Source organism: Heterodontus francisci, unplaced genomic scaffold (genome assembly GCF_036365525.1).
Source record: "Heterodontus francisci isolate sHetFra1 unplaced genomic scaffold, sHetFra1.hap1 HAP1_SCAFFOLD_1615, whole genome shotgun sequence".
Classification (NCBI taxonomy): domain Eukaryota; kingdom Metazoa; phylum Chordata; class Chondrichthyes; order Heterodontiformes; family Heterodontidae; genus Heterodontus; species Heterodontus francisci.
In genome coordinates this window covers 32,507-53,392 of record NW_027141624.1, presented here as the reverse complement: position 1 = coordinate 53,392, position 20,886 = coordinate 32,507, and the positions used below count along the sequence as shown (strand labels likewise).

Below are 20,886 nucleotides of genomic sequence, written 5' to 3'. Positions count from 1 at the left end.
TACAGCATTTTAAATGTTCAGAAAGGACAATAAATATTGTATAATGTATTAACTGGGGGTGGAATCAAAATTGCTTGGTTTGTACTGATTCTTAAATAGTTTTCAATTACACCCTCCAGAAATGATGAGACTGATTTTAGGGGATTTGGTGTATGAACAGTTTTATTTAGTCACTCACAATCTTCAAAACTATACCTTTTTACATTAAATCATTCTTTCTATTTCATACATCTATGTGCACGATGTTGTGTAAGAAGCAGTGTTTCTCAGTATCTTTCAACATGATTCATACATTTGATGTAGTATTTAATATCCTGACGTATTTCTGAATCTCTTCCCACATGTCCCATATGTTTTAATATGGTGCGATGCAGTGTTTAATGTAAGATCCGGAGACGTTTCCCAATCTCTGGAGATTGGTGGGAAAGTGGATCTGGGGCAGTAGATCAGCCATGATCTTATTGTACGGCGACGTAAGCTGGGTTAGCAGTATGGCCTAATCCTACTCCTATTAAATTCTTTAATGTCCTTCCACATGTCCCATACTCTGATCGCCAAGTGGAACAAGTCCAGAATTCTTTTCCATATTCAATTTTAACAGACAGTGCCAAGAACAATTTGTCTCAATACTGTAAATGTTCGGTGCGTGTTTGGTTATTTCCAACTGTGGTAACGTTTCTTCAGGCACTAACACATGTGCTGTCGAGATAGATTGTTAAAAGTTACTGAGAATGCCATGGGCGCACAGAATCCGATTGTTTGATCTGAGATGCTTCTGTCAGGCGCTTTGCTTGTGAGTGTAAGCTACAATAACTGTAAGTTCATCAATTAATTTGCTTCTGAAATCTACAAGAACTCACTTAATTGTGGAAGTAGCTCAAATTGGACCAAAAATTGTTTGATATAATCATTTTGATTCTTGACCACCTAGTAATCTGCCGTGATAAACATGTACTCATAAACTCCCTGTATTGACTGTATTTTGTATCCCCTAAACCAGCCATATCCCTGGTTGTGTAACTCATTCAAGAGTTTAAATTCTCTGCCTTGAATATTCCACGTTTGTCCCTTTTCAGTGCACCTCCTTTGAGTTTATTGTCAATTATCATTGATAATTCTATATTCCTGTTTGTAGTAATACGGTACAATAGCAAGTTAACATAAGTATAAAATGTTAAAATAACTTAACAGTTTTGCACCAAAGTCATTAGTCTCAACATCAGGTAGGTAATGGTGCGACCACTGAAATTTGAGGCGTTGGGATCCGGGAGTTATCGTAGGTCAGTGAGAGCACGGAAAATGGGTGAGCGGGACTGTCCGTGCCAGAATAACAGCAGCAGCTGAGTTTTAGATCTGTTGAAGTTTACCTGAGGTAGGAGGTCGACCAGAAGAGTGTGAGAATAGTGGGCATTTTGTCTGTATCGATAGATGATTTGGATAACGGTCCACAAAGAAATGCATTCAAACTGTTTCAAGAGCAGCAATGAGAGCAATTACAAATTGTGAGGAAGGATACGAGAGCAAAATGGTAGAATCAGCAGATATGAGTCTCGATAAATGAGAAAATAGTAATGAGTGAAAAAGGGGAACAACGGAACATTTATCTGAGACGGTAAGAGATAAAGAATGGGAGTCTCGATTACTGGTTGTTTAGATTCATTTTCGGGTTCTGTGCTCGCTGGCTAGACGCAATTTACTGAACAACCCTACTCAGCCAGACGGGGAGTTTTCTTGAACCACTGTCGTCATGTTGGCGATGTTGTCCTCCACCCATGTATTGTCCATCCCTCGTTTCCCTACGAAGGTGTTCTTGTGTTTTCACCTTGAACCACTGGATTATCTGGAAAAGAAATCAGGTAAAACAGGGATGGTTACAGGCTGAAATGATAAATGCATGAAGAGTAGGGGAAATGACTGAGTGGATTGAAGAAGATTCACGGACACTGCAGAAACACTGAGATTGGAACCGTTTTTCAGTCAATACTGAAAGATTATTTCGCCTCCGACTCGGTCACTGGAAAAGGGGAATTTGCGGGAACTGACTAATATCAGGGAAAGTTGTCAGCAATGCGAAGGCTCCAGGACTGGGAAGACGTCACACACTATCTATATTACAGAACTAGGAGCATCAAGGAACCAGTGAGATTATAGTTGGGAAACTGCAACGCATTCAAGATTGCTCGGTAAGCACAGCTGAACACAAGAATTGGTGTCCCGTTGTCTATAATATATCACCAGAGTGCACAAAGAGACAACAATACATGGGCGATATATCATCACCAGGGAGGTGGGAAGCAGGATGACACACCAGCTGTCGTATATAATGTTTATAATAGAAAACACCTGGAGATCTGTGAGACACATTATCATCAGGGGGATTGGGAGCAGGTCAACACACCATCTACAGTATATCATGTTGAGAATAGAAGCACACCTGGAGATCTGTGGGACACATTGTGATCGGGGGATTGGGTACAGGTCAACACACCGTCTGTGGCATATAAAATTGAGAATAGAAAATACATGAATATCGATGAGACACATTGTGATCAGGGAGATTGGGTGCATGTCAACACACCGTCTGTGGTATATAATGTTGTGAATAGAAAAATACCTCGAGATCTATTAAACACATTGTGATCAGGTAGTTTGGGTTCAGGTCAACGGAAAGACTGCATTTCTAAAAAGCAGAAACGCTTAACCAGTAAACGGGAGGACCATTGATGGAACATCATTAACGGGTAAAAGAACAGGGCAACAAAAACAAGAAATGCTGGAATCACTCAGCAGGTCTGGCAGCATCTGTGGAAAGAGAAGCAGAGTTAACGTTTCGGGTCAGTGACCCTTCTTCGGAACAAGGCACGTCGGCGAGGGCAGGTTACAAGAGAATCAGAACAGCAGGAACTTAGTAAGAAACAGTCAGCACGGAGTTAAGAGACTGACAGGCCGTTCATTTTGATTTGTTTGCTTCGAGGAAGCTATATATTTTATTGAACGGCAGAAAGGCCCAATTACAGCTTTAGAAAAGCTTTGAAAGTTACATTTGGAAGACTTTGCAGTAAATTACAAGGCATCGAAATCTACCACAGGATCGGAAAATCTTTAATTGAATTTAAATGTTCCTATTCCTTTTCGAACTTTAGATCAGAATGCTGAATTCACTGAGAGAGCCACCACCAGCGGGTTTAAAAGCAGGTCCATCAGCACCCTCTTCTCAGGGCACCTGCACACGGGTCATCAATGGTCAGAGCACCATCAGCACAAATTTACAGGGCGATGGGGAAAGGGTATGGGACTAATTAGACAGCTCTTACAAAGAGACAGCATAGGCACCATGGGCCAATTGGCGTCCCTCTGTGCTGTTTCATTGTAAGATTCTGTAATGGAGAGGACCATCACCACCGCCTTCTCAGAGCACCTTCACACGGGTAATACATGGAACACACCCACCGTCATCACAAGGAGAGAGTGTATCCGGGTGTCAGTGTGTGTCTATGTGAAAACAATTCTGGATGCATTTTGGCCCATTACCAATATTAATTTGTTGCAGAAATTGTATCATCAGTTTTAAGAAATGAAATCACAGATCTGGGTATAATTTCTTCTGCAAAGCATTGGGAATAATGACCCTGCAGTTAGTTGTATTTGTGTCTTTTCTTTCTGACATTTTCATTCATTTCTTGTCCCAGTGAACTCTAATTGTTAACTTCTCATTTCAGGCAGACCTGGGAACAGTCAGGCTGACCCGTCAGGTAATCGCCCTTTATTTTCACACTATCTGCTATCTCTATGCTCTAATCCATCCCATTAAATATTAAGCATGGAAAACACTCTCAATACTTTTTTTGATCATGGATTAACCCGCTGCCCGGCTGCTAGTCATAAGGGGAGTGTGTCCCTCATAGAGTTACTAGCTGAGAGATGGCTGCTGCCGTCATGTGGAGGGACGATAACTGACATTCTCTGTTGAGCAGAGTGTGAAGGATCAGCTCCACTCACACTGTTACCAAGCTGAGAGATGACTGCTGCCTTCATGTGGAGGGACAATAACTGACGTTCTCTGCAGAGCAGAGTGTGAAGGAACAGCTCCACTCACACTGTTGCCAGTTCAAAGGTCCACCTCACCAAGATGCGCTGATCTCCAGATCACATGACCATCGAGCCCCTACTTTATTGGCTGTTCTGGTTGAGGTGACAATTTCCTCTGCTCTTCCCTGGTTCTGGGATCTCACTGTGTTCACCCAATCAGTACTGAGCACGTAAAAATGTGCTCATTACAGCCACGCCCATCTCCCCACTTCTGCAGGTTAAATATATTCTGAGCCTGTCGCCAAACGGATCCCATCGGAGCCGCTGTGTTGGTGGGAATATCCGGTTCCCTGCTCCTTTGCACCATTCATTAGTATTTCCCTTTCTTTTTTTTCATGTGTTATAGTTACTCCGGGTTTTACTGATGTTCTGAGTGCAGACTGATGTTCTTATCAATTCATGCCTGGTGAATGGGGAGGGTCTGTGCACTGGGAACTTGTGGGTTTAACACACTAGAACTGCTTGATGATATTTCTGATTATTACAGAGACGGCGAAGCTGAGACTGGCGAATGGGGGCAGTCGGTGCGCTGGGAGAGTGGAGATTCACTACAGGGGACAGTGGGGGACTGTGTATGGCAATTTCTGGGACCTGCCGGACGCCGCTGTTGTCTGTCGCGAGCTGGGCTGCGGGACCGCCGTCTCTGCACCGGGTGAAGCTCACTTTGGGGAAGGGTCCGGACCCGTTGTGACGGGTTATGTAGAGTGCAGCGGGACCGAGGCCGCTCTGCGGGACTGCAAATCATATCAATGGGATCACTATTCCTGGTCACACGTCTATGATGCCGGCGTCATCTGCTCAGGTAAAATTCTTTCTCAGTTTCTCATCTCCCGCCGCAGCTGATAGAATCCGGGAAGAAGTGAAAGTAAAATAATCCGGAATGGTCCCTAGCTGGAAAGTCAGATGATAATAATTTCAGTAAACTCCGGTTAGAATGAATGTTAATATTCGGATCACTATTTAAAATAATATCATTAGTCTCATATTTCAGAACCATTCTCCACCGGGAGCAACAAATACCTGATACTCAGCACATTTACAATACAGACAGAGCAGTTTCCATTGAGATTTTCCCTAAAGCCGCAGTGAATGATCTGAACCGTTGGAAATGTCGCAATCTCAATCCAACTCGCAATTCATCAACCCAGCAGCCACTACCCGGCATGCACTGTCAGCCCAGCTGTCCACCTGCAATGATAGCTTGGCCTCAGATCTGATATGTTACACAGATTGTGAAGCTGAGACTGGGGAGCAGGGGAGGGAGGGATGAAAGTTTCTCAGCCTCGGGGAGCCAATCTAATGGGTCTGCAGTTACTGTGGGTATCTCAAGAGGAAACTGCGTTGTAAGATTCCACCGCCGCCTGTGCATTGCCTTTTAAATGTTGGGCAATATTGAGAAAGTAAAATGCACAGTATATTAAACAAAAGAGCTTCGATAAATCAGGAAGCATTTGCAACGATTAAACTCAACACAGTTGAACTATTCGAAGAAAAGCGGCGAGTTTTTCTGAATTCATGGCCAGTAAGGTGGATAGCAGTAGTCTTCAAGAGGATAAAGCGAGGCTGGTGAAATGGGCGGACAGGTGGCAGATGAAATTTCATGCAGAGAAGTGTGAACTGATACATTCTGGTTGGAACACGGAGGAGAGGCAACTTCACAGAATCACTGAACTATTACAGTGCAGAAGGGGGCTATTCGGCCCATCATGTCTGCATGGGCTTTCTGAAAGAGAAATTCACTCAGTTCTATTCCCCTGCCTTCTCTCCATAATTCTGCACGTCCATCCTTTTCATATAACTGTCTAATTCCCTTTTGAATGCTGCAGTTGAACCAGCCTCTGCCACGTTCTCAGACAAACATTCCAGATCTGAAACACTCGCTGCATGAAAAAGAGTTTCCTCATGTCAATTTAGCTTATTTTACGAAATAGTTTCACTCAGTGCCCTCTCATTCTCTACCCTGTCACCGGTGGAAACAGTTTCCTTCCAGCTGCACTGTCCAGAACCCTCATTATTATGAATAAATCTATCAAATTACCTCTCCGCCTTCTCTTCTCCAAGGAAAACAGTCCTAAGTTCTCCAATCTATCTTCATAACTGAAATTCCTCATCCCTGGAATCATTGTCATGAAACGTCTCAGTACTCTCTCCACGCCCTCATATCTTTCCTCAAGTATGGCGCACAGACTGGATGCAATACTCCATCTGAGGCCGAAATAGTGTCTTCGACAAGTGCAACACAACTCCCTCGCTCTTGTACTCTATGCACTTATCAATAAAGCCCAGGACAGAGCACCCTGTATTAAACGCTCTGTCAACCTAGCCTGCCACCGTCAGTGACTTCTGCACGATTAAACCAAGGTCCCTCTGCTCCTGTCACCCCTTTAGAATTGAAACCTTCATTTTATATTTTATCTCCATGTTATTCCGACCAAAATGATCCACTTCGCATTTTTCTGCATTGAACATCATCCACCAACTGTCTGCCCATTCCACCAGTTTGTTATGTCCTTTTGCAGATCTGCACTATCCTCCTCACAATTCAATATGCTTCCAAGTTTTGTGTCATCTGCAAACTGTGAAATTGAGCCCTGTACACCACGGTTTAGTTCATTTATATATTTTGACTGGGACCTGAATATTGAAGCAAACATGGTATTTCGGATGGGCAGGAAGCCAGGAATGGGTGGAGGGGTAGCTCTGATAATTAATTATGGTATTAGCGCAATGGTGAGGGATGATCTAAGTTCAGGAGACCAGGATGTAGAAGCTGTTCGGGTAGAGATGAAAAATCATTAATGCAAGAAGTTGCTTGTCAGAAGTGGTGAAAAGGCCAACTAACAATAACCACGCTGTGGGACGGGGTATAAATGTATAAATAATGGCAGCCTGTCAGAAAGGTACAGTGATAATTAGGGGCGTATTTTCGCCTACATTTAGACTGGAAAAATGAGATGGGCAGAGATAGCCTAGATGAGGACTGCATAGAATATTTTCGGGATAATTTCTTGGAACAATACCTTGTCGAGCCAACCAGAGAGTAGGATATACGAGACCTGGTATTGTGCAATGAGGTAGGAATAATTAATGACCTCACAGTTAAGGCGCCCCTTGGTAGCAGCGATCATGATATGATTGAATTTTACATTCAGTTTGAGGGAGAGTAGAGTGGGTCCAAAACTAGTATTCTAAACTTAAATAAGAGCAATGATGAGGGCATGAACGCAGAGCTAGCGAAAGTGAACTGGCAAATCAGGTGAAGGGATAGGTCAATAGAGTTTCAGTGGCAGACATTTCAGGGAATATTTCAGATTACACAATTTCTCATATTTCAACGAGAAAGAAACATTCCAAGAGTGGGGCCCACCATCCGTGGTGAAGTAAAACAGCCAAAGGTCGTATCAAACTTAAAGAAAAAGCCTGTAATTGCGCAAAGCTGGGAGGCAGGTCAAAAGATTGGACAGAATATTTTTTAAAAAACAAAGGATGACTAAAAGATTGATAAGGCAGGAAACATTAGAGGACGAGAGAAGGCTAGATAGATAGATAAGGACAGGTAGTAAGAGTTTATATATATATATATATATATATATATACAATTTTAAAAATGAAGAGGTAACAAAGTGAGCGTTTAACTTATAAAATGTGAGTCTGGGGAATTAATAATAGAAAATAAGGAGATGACAGATGAATTGAACAGATATTTGGCAGCGATCTTCACTATTGAGTATAAAAGTAACATCCCAGTTTTAGCTGTAAGTCAGGAAATGGAAGGGAGGGAGGAACTCAAGAAAATTGCAAACACCAGGGAAAAGGTAAAGAGCAAATTGTTGGAGCTGCAGGCTGACAAGTCCCCGGGACCTGATGGACTTCATCCTAGGGTGTTAAAAGAAGTGGCAAGTGAGGTAGTTGATGCGTTAATTGTAATTTTCCAACATTCCCTAGATTCGGGGAAGGTTCATTTAGATTGGAAAATAGCGATTGCAACTCCTTCAGTCAGAAAGGGAGGGAAACAGCAAGCAGGAAACTACAGGCCAATTTGTTTAACACATGCCTTAGGGAAAATGTTGCAAGCTTTTATTAAAGATGTTACAGCAGGGCATTTAGAAACATTCCAGGTAATCAGGCATAGTCAACATGGCTTTGTGAAAGAGAAATCATGTTTAACCAATTGATTGGAATTCTTTGAGGGAGTTACATGTGCTGTAAATAAAGGGGAACTGGTATTGTACTTAGATTTCCAGAAGGCATTTGATAAGGTGCCACATCAAAGGCTATTGCAGAAAATAAAAGCTCATGGTGTAGGGGGTAACATATTATCATGGATGGAAGATTGGTTAGCTCACAGGAAACAGAGAGTAGGCATAAATGGGTCATTTGTTTGGTTGACAAGATGTAACGAGTGGTGTGCCATAGGGATCTGTGCTGGGGCCTCAACGTTTCACAATTTATAGAAATGACGTAGATGCAGGGAAAGACGGCATGCTTGCTAAATTTGCTAATGACACAAAGATAGGTAACTTGTGAAGAGGACATAAGGAGTCTGCAAACGGATGCAGATAGGTTAAGTGAGTGGGCAAAGAACTGGCAAATGGAGTATAATGTGGGAAAGTGGGAAATTGTCCACTTTGGGAGCAAGAATATAAGGGAAGCATATTGTCTAAATGGTGAGAGATTGCAGAGCTCTGGGATACAGAGGGATATGGGTGCCCTATTGCATGACACGCAAAATGTTAGTATGCAAGTACGGCATGCACTTAAGAAAGCGAGGAGAATGTTATCATTTACCGTGAGTGCAATTGAATACAGATGTAGGGAATCTATGCTTCAGCGACACGGGGTATTGGTGAGACCACATCTGGAATATTGTGTACAGTACTAGTCTCCTGATTTAAGGAATGATGTAAATGCGTTGGAGGCAGTACAGAGAAGGTTTACTATTCTAATATCTGGAATGGGTGACCTGCTATACGAGGAAAGACTTGACAGGTTAGGCTTGCATCCTCTGGAATTTAGAAGAGTAAGAGGTGATATGATTGAAACAAATAAAATCCTGAGGGGACTTGACAGGGTTGTTGTAGAAAAGATATTTCCCCTTGTGGGAGAATCTCGAACAAGGGGTCACTGTTTAAAAATAAGGGGTCGCCCATTTAAGACAGGGATGATGAGAATTTCTTTCTCTCAGAGGGTCGTGACTCTTTGGAATTCTCTTCCTCAAAAGATAGTGGCAGCAGCGTCTTTGATTTTTTTTAAGGCAGAGGTTGGTAGGTTCTTGATAACCAAGAGGGTGGAAGGTTATCCGGAGTAGGTGGAAATGCGGAGTCATCAGTTCAACCATGAACTTTTTGAATGGTGGAGCAGGCTCGAGAGGTTGAGTGGCCTACTCCTGGTCCTAATTTGTATCTTCACGCGTATGTTCATAAATAACAGGGTATATCTAATACATCCTCTTTATAAATTTTAAACCCCTATAGTATCTGAATGACCTCCTCTTTAACCATTGCCTGCGGTGCATCTTCTTCCTTGGTAAAGACAAATGCAAAGAATTCAGTTAATACCTCAACTATGCCTGCTACCTCTATATATAAATCCCCTTTCTGATCCCTCATCGTCCCCACTCCTCCTTTTACCACCCTTTTACTACTTTTCTGCTTCAGAAAACTTTGGCATTTATTTTAATGCTAGCTGCTGGTCTCTTTTCAAGGGTACAATTCTAAAGTGGCTGCAGTCAAGAGTGACCTGGGAGTATTTCTGATCAAATCGTTGAAGGTAGCAGGGCAGGTTGAGAAAGTGGTTAATAAGTCAATGGGATGTTGGCCTTTTTAAATAGAGGCATCGAGGACAAAAGTTCGGAAGTTATTATGAACTTTTATGAAACACTGGGTTCACCTCAACTGGTGTATTGTGTACAATTCTTTATATGGCACTTCAGAAGAATGTGAATGCTTTAGAATAGGTGTAGAAAGGATTTACAAGGAAGGTTCAAGGGAAAAAGACTTCAGTTATATTGATAGATTGGAGAAGCTGTGGTTGCTCTCCTGTGAACAGAGAAGGCTGCGAGGAAATTTGATAGAGGTGTTCAAAACCTTGAGGGGGCCAGACAGTGTAGATAGAGAGGAAGTGTTATTCTTGGTGGAAAGGTCAATAACCAGAGGACACTGTTATAAGGTGGATGGCAAATGAACCAACCGTGACATGAGGATGGTTAGGATCTGGAATGTTCTGCCTGCGAGTCTGATGGAGACAGATTCAATTGTAGCTTTCAATATGGAAATACTCAAGCACCTGAAGAGAAAAACTTTACATGGCTATGGAGAAAGAGCAGAAGCATAGGACTAGCGAGGTGCTCTTTCAGATAACCAGCATGGACACAACGGGCTGAATGGCCTCCTTCTGTGTTATAAACATTCTATGATTATATGCTGACTGCTGCTGGTCACAATCTGTCTGTCCAGTTTTTAAACTTGAAACTGTGAATGTGGTTTCAAGGTAATGAATTGCATACGAAGTGCTTTGAAGGGTGATCATGACAGACTGTCGAAAACTGGCCACAAAACAGACAACAAAGTGCGGGTTAAAGGTAGTTATTCAGACTGACAAAAGGTGAGAAGTATTGTGTGACAATTCATGTCAATGGATTAACGCTGTGGAAATGCGTTCTATTGTTTAGTCCATTCCCAAGATTACAGCACACAACATTAAGAAGCGGCTGAGCACACAGCACAAAGCAAAAATTAAGGGCCCGTTAACACTCCAGTTGTCGTGCTGAAGATCAGTGCTCTGGAACTAGCGACAACTCGAGCCAAGCTGATCCAGTAAAGTTACAGCAGTTACAGCACTAGGATTCAACTGATATGGTGCAAAGTTGCTCAGTTATACAGTGCCTATTAAAGTAGGGAAACACTGACTAGTTAGCACCCAATGAACCGACTCCCAATCAACACCAAATCTTTCCTTGTGCTGGGTGTGACTCCCCTTTCAACGTATCTCTCAAAAACAAACCTCAATCTGTTTTATATTTTCTAGAGCTTTGTTAACCTGCATTTCTATTTTATTGATTTTTATGTCTGTACTCCTAAGTCCCATTTCTCCTCGATGCAATTTAGATTATCATTGTCCAAGGAATATGGGTTCTCAGTCTTCCTACCCATTAAAATTCATTTGCAATTTCGTTAACGTAAAGTATTTTTCTCACAATCTGCCTTTGTATTAACTATTGCTCCAAGTAGATGTCATTAGTGAATATTACAATTGTCCGTCCCTTTTCTGACTCGAAATCTTTTATGTTAACTATGAACAACAGAACTCCTAGCACCAGTTCTTGTCACACAATACTTCTTGCCTAGTTCTAACTGCTGAAACAGTGCATGTTTCTCAGTTACAGTGACGGCGACTGGGGAAGTTATAAATAAATAAAGGAACATTTTAAACATGACAGTTCTGTCACATTATAAGCAGTAGTGATGCAGGAAATCCAGCATAATCAGTTTTGAACAGAATCTGAGAACGACTGTTCACAGATGTGTGATTAATAAGATGCGTATTGAAATATAACTATTTGTATTATTGTGATTAATAATGTATTCCGCTAATTATGATATAATACGCTTATTCAGATCACAGATCTCCTAGACTAACATCCGGAGACTCCCCATGCTCAGGCAGACTGGAGATCCAGTACGTTGAAACCTGGGGAACAGTGTGTGACCTTGACTGGGATTTGAAAGACGCCAATGTGGTCTGTAGTCAGCTTCAGTGTGGAGTCGCCTTGTCGGTGCCAAGTTCTGCTCATTTTGGAGAGGGCACTGGGCTCGTACGGACTGATGTCTTTGAATGCACTGGGAACGAGTCCAGTTTATTGGATTGCCGTCTTTTTCAAGGAACTCAGCAGGAGTGCAGCCACAGGAACGATGCCAGTGTGATCTGTTCCGGTGAGTACAGACTTACTGAAAAGCAGACAACTTCCTGCTTAATATTTGGAAAACTGAAGAAGGTGGCATTCCCATGAATCTGTCTGAAAGGTTCATATCTAAACTAGTCATTATAGTTTACTATCACTGCTATAGGTTTGGTGGAACGTGGTACAAAATATCCGCAATTAATCGTAAACAAGATGGTTCTAAATCTTAACATTTATTCTGCAAGAAGCAGAATTTTCACAAGTTTGTTTCCCACTGCACCGAATGTATATTTAGAATTGAATATTGGCTGCAACAGTTGGGAGTTGACTAAATGAATATGCACTGGCCTATTTCGATACTTTAATTTGAACACCACGAATGATCCGACATTACAATCCCTTCTGACCCTCCCTGACCACGTTATTATTCTTATCATACAGCACTGAAACAGGTCCTTCAGCCCACCGAGCCTCTGCCGACCAACAACCACCCATTTATCCTAATCCTACATTACCTACCATTCTCCAAGCACCTACCCACAGTAGAGTTAATTTACAATGGTCAACTTACTTTCGACCTGCAAGTCTTTCACTGTGGGAGGAAACCAGAGCACGTGGCAGAATCCCACGCCGTCACAGGGAGAACGTGCAAACTCCGCACAGACAGCACCCAGATCTGAACCCAGGTCACTGGAGCTGTGATGCTAACCACTGCTCCACTGTTCCCACGTTAACACCTACTGAACGGCAGGGTATAAAATAACGGCTGTACTCGAGCACTGCTCAGTGCAATCAGGCCAGAAGTGAAAGATTACTAAGTTATTTTATAGAATGTGTGTATTTTACCCGCTAAATATGACAGGATCGGACACATATCCACATTATCAGTACACAGCTTTCAGTTGCACTAGCCTGTTCGATCATTCAGTTATATCATAGATGATATTTTCTTCAAGTCTCTTTACCTCGCTTTGAACCGGATTCTTTGATACACCGAGCTAACAAAAATCTATCAATATTAGTCCTGAAAATTTAGATTAAGTGTAACATCCACCGCTCTTTACTTTCGGGAATGTTCCAGATTTCCACGGTTTTTATAGAAAAATGTGTTTTCTAATTGTTCTCTGAGGCCCAAGTAACTTCTGGTGCTTTGTCAGTTACCTTCCCACCATCAAAATGTCCGAAGTTGGGCTTTTAGCTGGTAATAGCATGGACTTTAGTTCCATTCACAATTCCTCGGATTAAGAAACAGTTCATGCCCACTTCCATCAAGATCAGGACATTATTTAGACTTGGGCAGATGGGCAGAAAGTAACATACTCACCACCTCCGTGTCAGTTAATGACTATTTCCAACAAGAGAGACAATAACATCTCCCCTAGCTATTATAATCAGTGAATTCACTACCATCATCAAATCCTCCTGAGTGTTGTCATTGACAAGAAACTGAACTAAACCATTTACCATAATGTAGTGGCGAGTGGAGCAGGTCAGATCATCGGCATTCTGTGGCAAGTAGCTCACCTGCAGAATTCCCAAAGACCTTTCAGCAGCTGGAAGAGATAGGCTGGGAATGTGAAAACAAAAAACAAAGAAGAAAGAAAATTACAGCACAGGAACAGGCCCTTCGGCCCTCCAAGCCTGCGCCGATCCAGATCCTCTATCTAAACATGACGCCTATTTTCTAAGGGTCTGTATCTCTTCACTTCCTGCCCATTCATGTATCTGTCCAGATACATCTTAAAAGACGCTATCGTGCCGCGTCTACCACCTCCGCTGGCAATGCATTCCAGGCACCCACCACCCTCTGTGTAAAGAACATTCCACGCATATCCCCCCTTAACTTTTCCCCTTTCACTTTGAACTCGTGACCCCTTGTAATTGAATCCCCCACTCTGGGAAAAAGCTTCTTGCTATCCAACCTGTCTATGCCTCTCATGATTTTGTACACCTCAATCAGGTCCCCCTCAACCTCCGTCTTTCTAATGAAAATAATCCTAATCTGCTCAATCTCTCTTCATAGCTAGCGCCCTCCATACCAGGCAACATCCTGGTGAATCTCCTCTGCACCCTCTCCAAAGCATCCACATCCTTTTGGTAATGTGGCGACCAGAACTGCACGCAGTATTCCAAATGTGGCCGAACCAAAGTCCGATACAACGGTAACATGACCTGCTAACTCTTGTACTCAATACCCCGTCCGATGAAGGAAAGCATGCCGTATGCCTTCTTGACCACTATGTTGACCTGCGTTGCCGCTTTCAGGGAACAATGGACCTGAACACCCAAATCTCTCTGTACATCAAGACAAGTCTCTTCCAAATTTCAGGGAACCCAGCCACAGTTTGTGTAATCCTACTTCATAGTGAGGTGAGGCAGTGGCGTGGTGTTAATGTCACTGGACTAGCAATCCAGAGCCCCAGGCTAATTCTGGGGACGCTGGTGCAATTCCCACCATCGCAGCCAGTGCAATTTAAAGTCAGTTAATAAATCTGGAATTGAAAACTAGTCTCAGTAATGGTGACCATGAAACCATTGTCGATTGTCATTAAAAAAAAATCTTGTTTAGTCATATCCTTAGGGGATGAAATCTGCCATTGTTACCTGGTCTGGCCTACATGTGACAAGAGACCCACAGCAATGTTGTTGACTCTTAACTGTCCTCTTACATAGCCTAACAAGTCACCCAGTTGTGAAAGGTTTCGAGGCATGAACAACGAATGCTGACCTTGCCTGCGACACCCACATCTTGTGAATGAATAAAAAACAGAAACATTTGAAGCCGATGAATCATTCTAGCATCTCTTATGCTGCACAGTCTCCCTGGTCAACATATCCTTCCCAACGCATATTGCCCATAGCTGAACATTACACCAGATGGTGCCTGGCCTGTTTTCTTTTTTTCGCTGTAGCATCATTTCTAGCCCCTTGTATTCCATTCCACTAGATAAAAAGCACAGCATTCCATTGGCTGTTTTGCTTTTCGTTCCTGTACTGACCCATGACCCTGAAGTCTCTTTTCCCTGTGCTGCATCCGGCTTTTCACCATTTATAAAGTACTGTAATCTTTTTAAGTCCAAATTGGACACCTCACACTCACCAATATTGAAATAGTTTTACACAGTCACTGAATCTTTTTTTTTTGTAAAGTTATGCTTAAAATATACATGATTACAATATGGCTGATGGTTTCTTTTAATGGCAATATTGAGTATGTCAATTATATGTGGCTTTCTATCCAGTCATCTAAACCATTAATAAATATGGTGAATAGTTGAGGTTCCTGCGGGACGGCGCCATCACATCCTGCCAGTTAGATGATCTGTCCATTATCCCTGCTGTCCATCTCCTGCCACTAAACAAACGTCCGAAGTAGGTCAATAATTTCCCCTAAATTCTATGAGCTTCAACTTTAGCCAACAATCAGTTACGAGGGATTTTGTTGAGTGCTTTCTGGAAGTTCATCTGAGTAACATCCATTGAGGTTCCCCTGTCCTCTACTTCAGTTACCGCCACAAAATATTTGATCAGGTTCATCAGGCATGATCTACCTTTTACAAATCCACGCTGGCTCTCTCTGATTAGCTGTAACTTTTCAAGGTGATCAGACACTCCATCTTTAAATGTATACTCTAGTAATTTCCTGACAACTGCTGTTATGCTAACCAGTCTATAATTCCCTCGGTTCACTCGATAACCTTCTTTAAATAGCAGTGTGACAATTGCAATTTTCGAATTACTGATCCAGCAGTTTGCTCTCTATCATTAACAAAGGGATGGAAGGTGTTGTTTACAGCGTTATCAAGCAGTACTTACCAATAAACTGCTCAGTGATGCTCAGTTTGGGTTTGTTCGGACCACTCAGCTTCAGACCTCATCACACCCTTTATACAAACATGTATGATATAGCTGTATTCCAGATGAGAGTGACTGCCCTCAATGTCAGGGCAGCATTTGGCCGACTGTGGCAACAAAAAACCTTAATAAAAGTTGTGTGCATGTAAATACTGATGCAAAGTAATTCTGCAAAATTCCTGCCATTTCCTTATTTTCATTTATAATATCACAACTGTCATCGTAATGAGACCACATTGCTTTTAATGACAATATATTTCTGAAGTTATTGTAAAAGCTTTGGAGCTCTTGCGAACTGTTTTGTCATCCTTTGCTATTCATTGTATCTCTGCCATTCACGAAGATCTGTGCATTATTTTTTGCATTTTTGCATGTTTTTGGTCTCTTTTATACTTATGATGTTACCGTGTCTTGCAAGCCAGTCCATAATAGATGAGGTTGAGTTTGGAATTGGACCATTCAATGCTGTGGTCATTGAGTTGAGCTTCTTTGATGGCAGGCTTGTGCCGTTCACTGCGTCAGGGAAGCTATGGAGATCGATAAACACAAGACCTTCCCCCTAAAAGTGGCCTGTTCCTCAGTGAATATCAGGGTTTCCCTCCTCGAGAAACGCACAAGCACCTGTTGTGCAGCCAACATACCACGACCAGAACAGTAGCATGGATTGACTTGCCACAATGCACAATAACTGACGAATCAGCAGCAAGAATAATGACATCTACTGACCTCTCATGCAATATAATTAACTGACCAATAACAGCCAGAACAGGAACATGTAATAACCTAACAGTAGTAAGATCCTGCCCACATTCCCGTTCTGCACTACATATAAACAGACAGCTTCCACCAATTACAATTATTTCTCCAGACAATGGACAGAGTACACGGCCCAAAACGTTGCGGTCTGTCAGTATTTCTAACAACTGCTTTTTCAAGAAAGCAACTGCTGTTTTCAGCGCAAAGGCACGTGATGTAAAACCGTAAAATGGTCTGACTCAAATGTTGCATGTTTTAGTTTTCCATTTCCTGTAGCACCTAGATATGCTACATTTACAACTGTGCTCTACCCCCTCACCCCGCCCCCCACCAGCCTCCCCTCACCGATTTACTAGTTTAAGGTTCCTGTAACAACCCTATTCATCCTTTATTCTGGGACCCTGATCCCAACCCGATTCAGGTGCCACACATTCCAACAGAATAGTTCTTTAATATCCCAGTACAGGTGTCAGGGTCCCATGAAAGGTAAAACCTCTTTCCAACATCATAACCTTCAACCACATGTTCATCTCCCTGATCGTTTATTTTTCTGATGCGAAAGTGCAAGCGGCTTGTATAATAATCCAGAGATTATAATCCTTGAGAACTTATTTTATATTTCAGATCCTGGTACTCTCTGAAAAGAACCTCTTGCTTACTCTTTGCTATGTTGTTTATCCCTACATGGTCCACAACGACTGGATATTTCCCCTCCATTCTTGCAATCTGATTTGAGATAACCCGCACTTCGCACAAGTTGGGAAAATACTGTGTGGAACTCTTAATGCCCTAATTATTGAATCACTTAAAAGTATCACATTATGCTCCACTCCTCCTCCTTTTGCACAGCTTCCTATTCCAAGGTATCACGGTCAACATTCTGGCTGTCCTTCTGACAGTCTTCATCCTTATCCTCACAAATAGCCAGGACTTTGTTCCTGTTCACTTCTGTATATCCTCGTTCTCCATTACATCTGGATTTCCATTACTGTGCACTATTAGCTGCAACAACCTCATTCTGATCCTGCAGCTCTCTACAAGGTGTGACTGAAATCTGCAGCAAACTGTCAAATACTCTTCTTGCTGCCATATGTGTTGGCGTTTCTCCAATTCCCACAACAGCTCTATGATCCTGAGCCAGAGAGATTCCAGGTTGAGATATCTACCACAGACAAGTTCCCTCGCGGCAGTTCCATTATCTACAAATTCCAATATCCAGAAAAAAAAACTTCACTGCCAGAACTTAGTCTGTCTTTATTTTTGAGGTAAAATTATTTGTAGATGCATTTTAGCTTTAACGCTATTTCACTGGTTAGCTAACGCCGAAACACTAAGGACTCATCAATTAACTTAATACGTATTTACAACTTACCCACGCCCTCTCACACCCTGACCTGACAATTGCTTCACTGAGTGAGTTTTTCCCTCTATTTGCCTGGTGTCTGTCCCTCAGCCCCTTCCAATAGGCTCTGCTGCTGCTGGCTGTGATGCTCTTTTAAACCGGTGGCTCGAGTCACTGACTCCAGTTTAACAGACACAACAGAACACCGCCATCCGAACGCTCACTCTCTGCTACCTAGAAGGACGAGGACAGCAGATGCATGGGAACACCATCTGCATGTTCTCCTCCGAAGCACACACCATCCTAATTTGGAACTATATAACTGGTCCTTCACTGTCGCTGGGTCAAATCCTGGAAGTCCCTTCCTTACAGCAATGTGAGTGCACTGAAAGCGCATGCACTGCAGTGGTGCAAGAAAGCGGCTCACCACCATCTTTGCAAGGGCAGTTCGGGATGGGTACTAAATGCTGTCCTAGCCCGAATGTCCCACCCCCTGTGAAATAATAAAAAATACCTCCTGTTCCCACTCTGAACCGAATTCTTACTCTTAGCAAACTCTAACTTCCCACTATGTTCATAATGTATTCAGTTAACATTGCAATCATTGTTTACACTCTGCCTTACTAGAAGTTGAAAATTGAAACATAGATAATTGGAGTAGGAGTAGGCCAGACAGCCCTTTGGAGCCTGCTCCACCATTCAAAAAAAGTCATGGCCTATCATCTAATTCAGTACTCTGTTCCCGTTTTTCCCCATATCGCTTGATTCCTTTGGCATTAAGAAAGATATCTATCTCCTTCTTGAATATATTTAGAGATCTGGCCTCCACTGCCTTCTGTAGTAGAGAATTCCGCAGGTTCACCACCTTCTAAGTGAAGACATTTCTCCTCATCTCGGTTCTAAATAGCATACTCCGTATCTGGAGACTGTGACCCGTGGTTTTGGACTCTCCAGCCATCGGGAACATCCTCCCTGTATCTAGCCACTCTAGTACTGTTCCAGTCTTATAGGTTTCTCTGAGTACCTCTCTCATTCTTCTAAACTCTAGTGAATATAGTCCGAGTCGATCCGATCTCTCCTCATACGTGAATCCTGCCATCCCAGGAATTAGCCTTGTAAATCTTCTTTGCACTCTCTTCATGACAAGGGAATCATTCCTCAGATAAGGAGACCAAGACTGCACACAATACTCCAGGTGAGGTCTCACCAAAGCCCTGTATAGGTGCAGTAAGACATTGCTCCTTTACTCAAATCCTCTTGCAATGACGTCCAGTATTATATGCCTTTTGAGGCACATTCAAGATGCAACAGTTTAGACAGTTTCCAGCTGACAGTAATTACCCCAGTTCGGACAAGCACAGCTGATTGACTGCTTACTGCTAACCTGACTTGCACTGTTAACTGCTAACAATGAACTGCCTTGCAGTTTGGTTTTTAATTACAAGCGAAACGCTAAATGTTAAGGCTAGATTTCAGTCTTAGCTACTAATTACCAAATTCCAAACTTCCCACTCTGGTTGCAACACATGCACCTAAAGGTACAGTCTATGCTTGCACACTTTGCCTTAACTCTAACTACCTTACTGAATTGCAGAAGAACATTCCCCATGCAGGCAATTGCAGTTCAAGAGGACGGTCCTGACACCGGTTTCAAGGGAAAATAAAGTTGAGCAATAACTGCCACCTCTGCCAGAGATGTCCACATCCCTCATAAAGAAAAGCAGCTCCCAAATGAGCTTGTTCTGTATTTGTTCTTCAGATCTTCTATCGCACATCTATCAAACCACTTAAACATTTTAAACACATCAACTAGATAAGCTGTAATCCTTCTAAACTAAAGCTACTACAAACAATGTTTATGAAACTTGTCTTCATAATGTAACGCTTTAAGCATTGTTGCCATTCTCGTGACTCTGTCCTTAACCACCTCCAAAGGCAATGGTTTTATGAAGTGCAGTGCCCAAAAGTGACAACAGATACAACAGAAACATCAAATCCATCATCTTTATATTCCAAAATCCAAGAGATAAAGACCAACAATCGATTAGCATTTGCAACAAGAGGTGTTAATTTTTGAGTGTTCAGCCAACTTCATAAAGAGGTCCTTTAGTAATTATTATGATGAAAGGACACAGACCTAAAACATAACTCTCTTGATCTCTCCACAGATGCTGCGAGCCCTGCTCAGTATTTCCAGCATTTTCTGTTATATTTCAGATTTCCAACATCCGCAGTATTTTGCTTTTGTGTTGCTGTGGTAATTCTAATTGTTTTTTGATAGATAATTTGTGTAAAGTATGGATAGATAATCGTGTACATAAGATTCAACTGTTATACCCATTTTCTATTTTGCTGTTTCTATGCAGAGGATGATTTATAAATTATTTGGATTTGTATTTGTTTCCAATACAGGGAAACATGGACCTCGATTGGTTGATGGGACGAACAGATGCTCAGGCCGGGTGGAGGTGCTACATGGAGACCAGTGGGGGACGGTGTGTGACGTTTACTTTGATTTGGAAGACGCCAACGTGGTCTGTGAGCACCTTCAGTGTGGGACAGTAACCTCAATACCGGGAGGAGCTCACTTTGGGAAGGGAGCCGGTCCAGTGTGGATGGAAAGTTACAGGTGTCGGGGGAATGAGACGCAATTGTGGGAGTGTCCTGTTTCATCCTGGGATCAGTTTAGCTGCTCACATGAAAATGACGCCAGTGTCATCTGTACGGGTGAGTCATCTCAGTCAATTGAACTGAAATAAACCAACTGTTCTGCTGTCAAGCATCATTAACTATTTCCACAGGTCGCTGATTCACTAGTTTTGCTGATCCCATGCTTCCTGTGACACTAAGATTCCGAGATGTGTTTGTGGGTTTAAGTGTCTAAATTAAATTACAAATGAATCAAAGAGCTTCACTCCAGTAAACATTGAATACATACAATGTT

The 20,886-nt window shown here is 42.3% G+C and overlaps 1 protein-coding gene across 1 annotated transcript; it reads left to right on the top strand.

Moving 5' to 3' along the window:
• Positions 1–4,533: 4,533 nt before the first annotated feature.
• LOC137364189 (deleted in malignant brain tumors 1 protein-like) lies at positions 4,534–20,669 on the top strand (the record flags this gene model as incomplete). The annotated part of the gene is made up of 3 exons (XM_068027565.1): positions 4,534–4,891; positions 11,706–12,020; positions 20,355–20,669. Coding segments are annotated over exons 1-3 (967 nt in total), but the record flags the coding sequence as incomplete, so codon positions are not given.
• Positions 20,670–20,886: the final 217 nt, after the last annotated feature.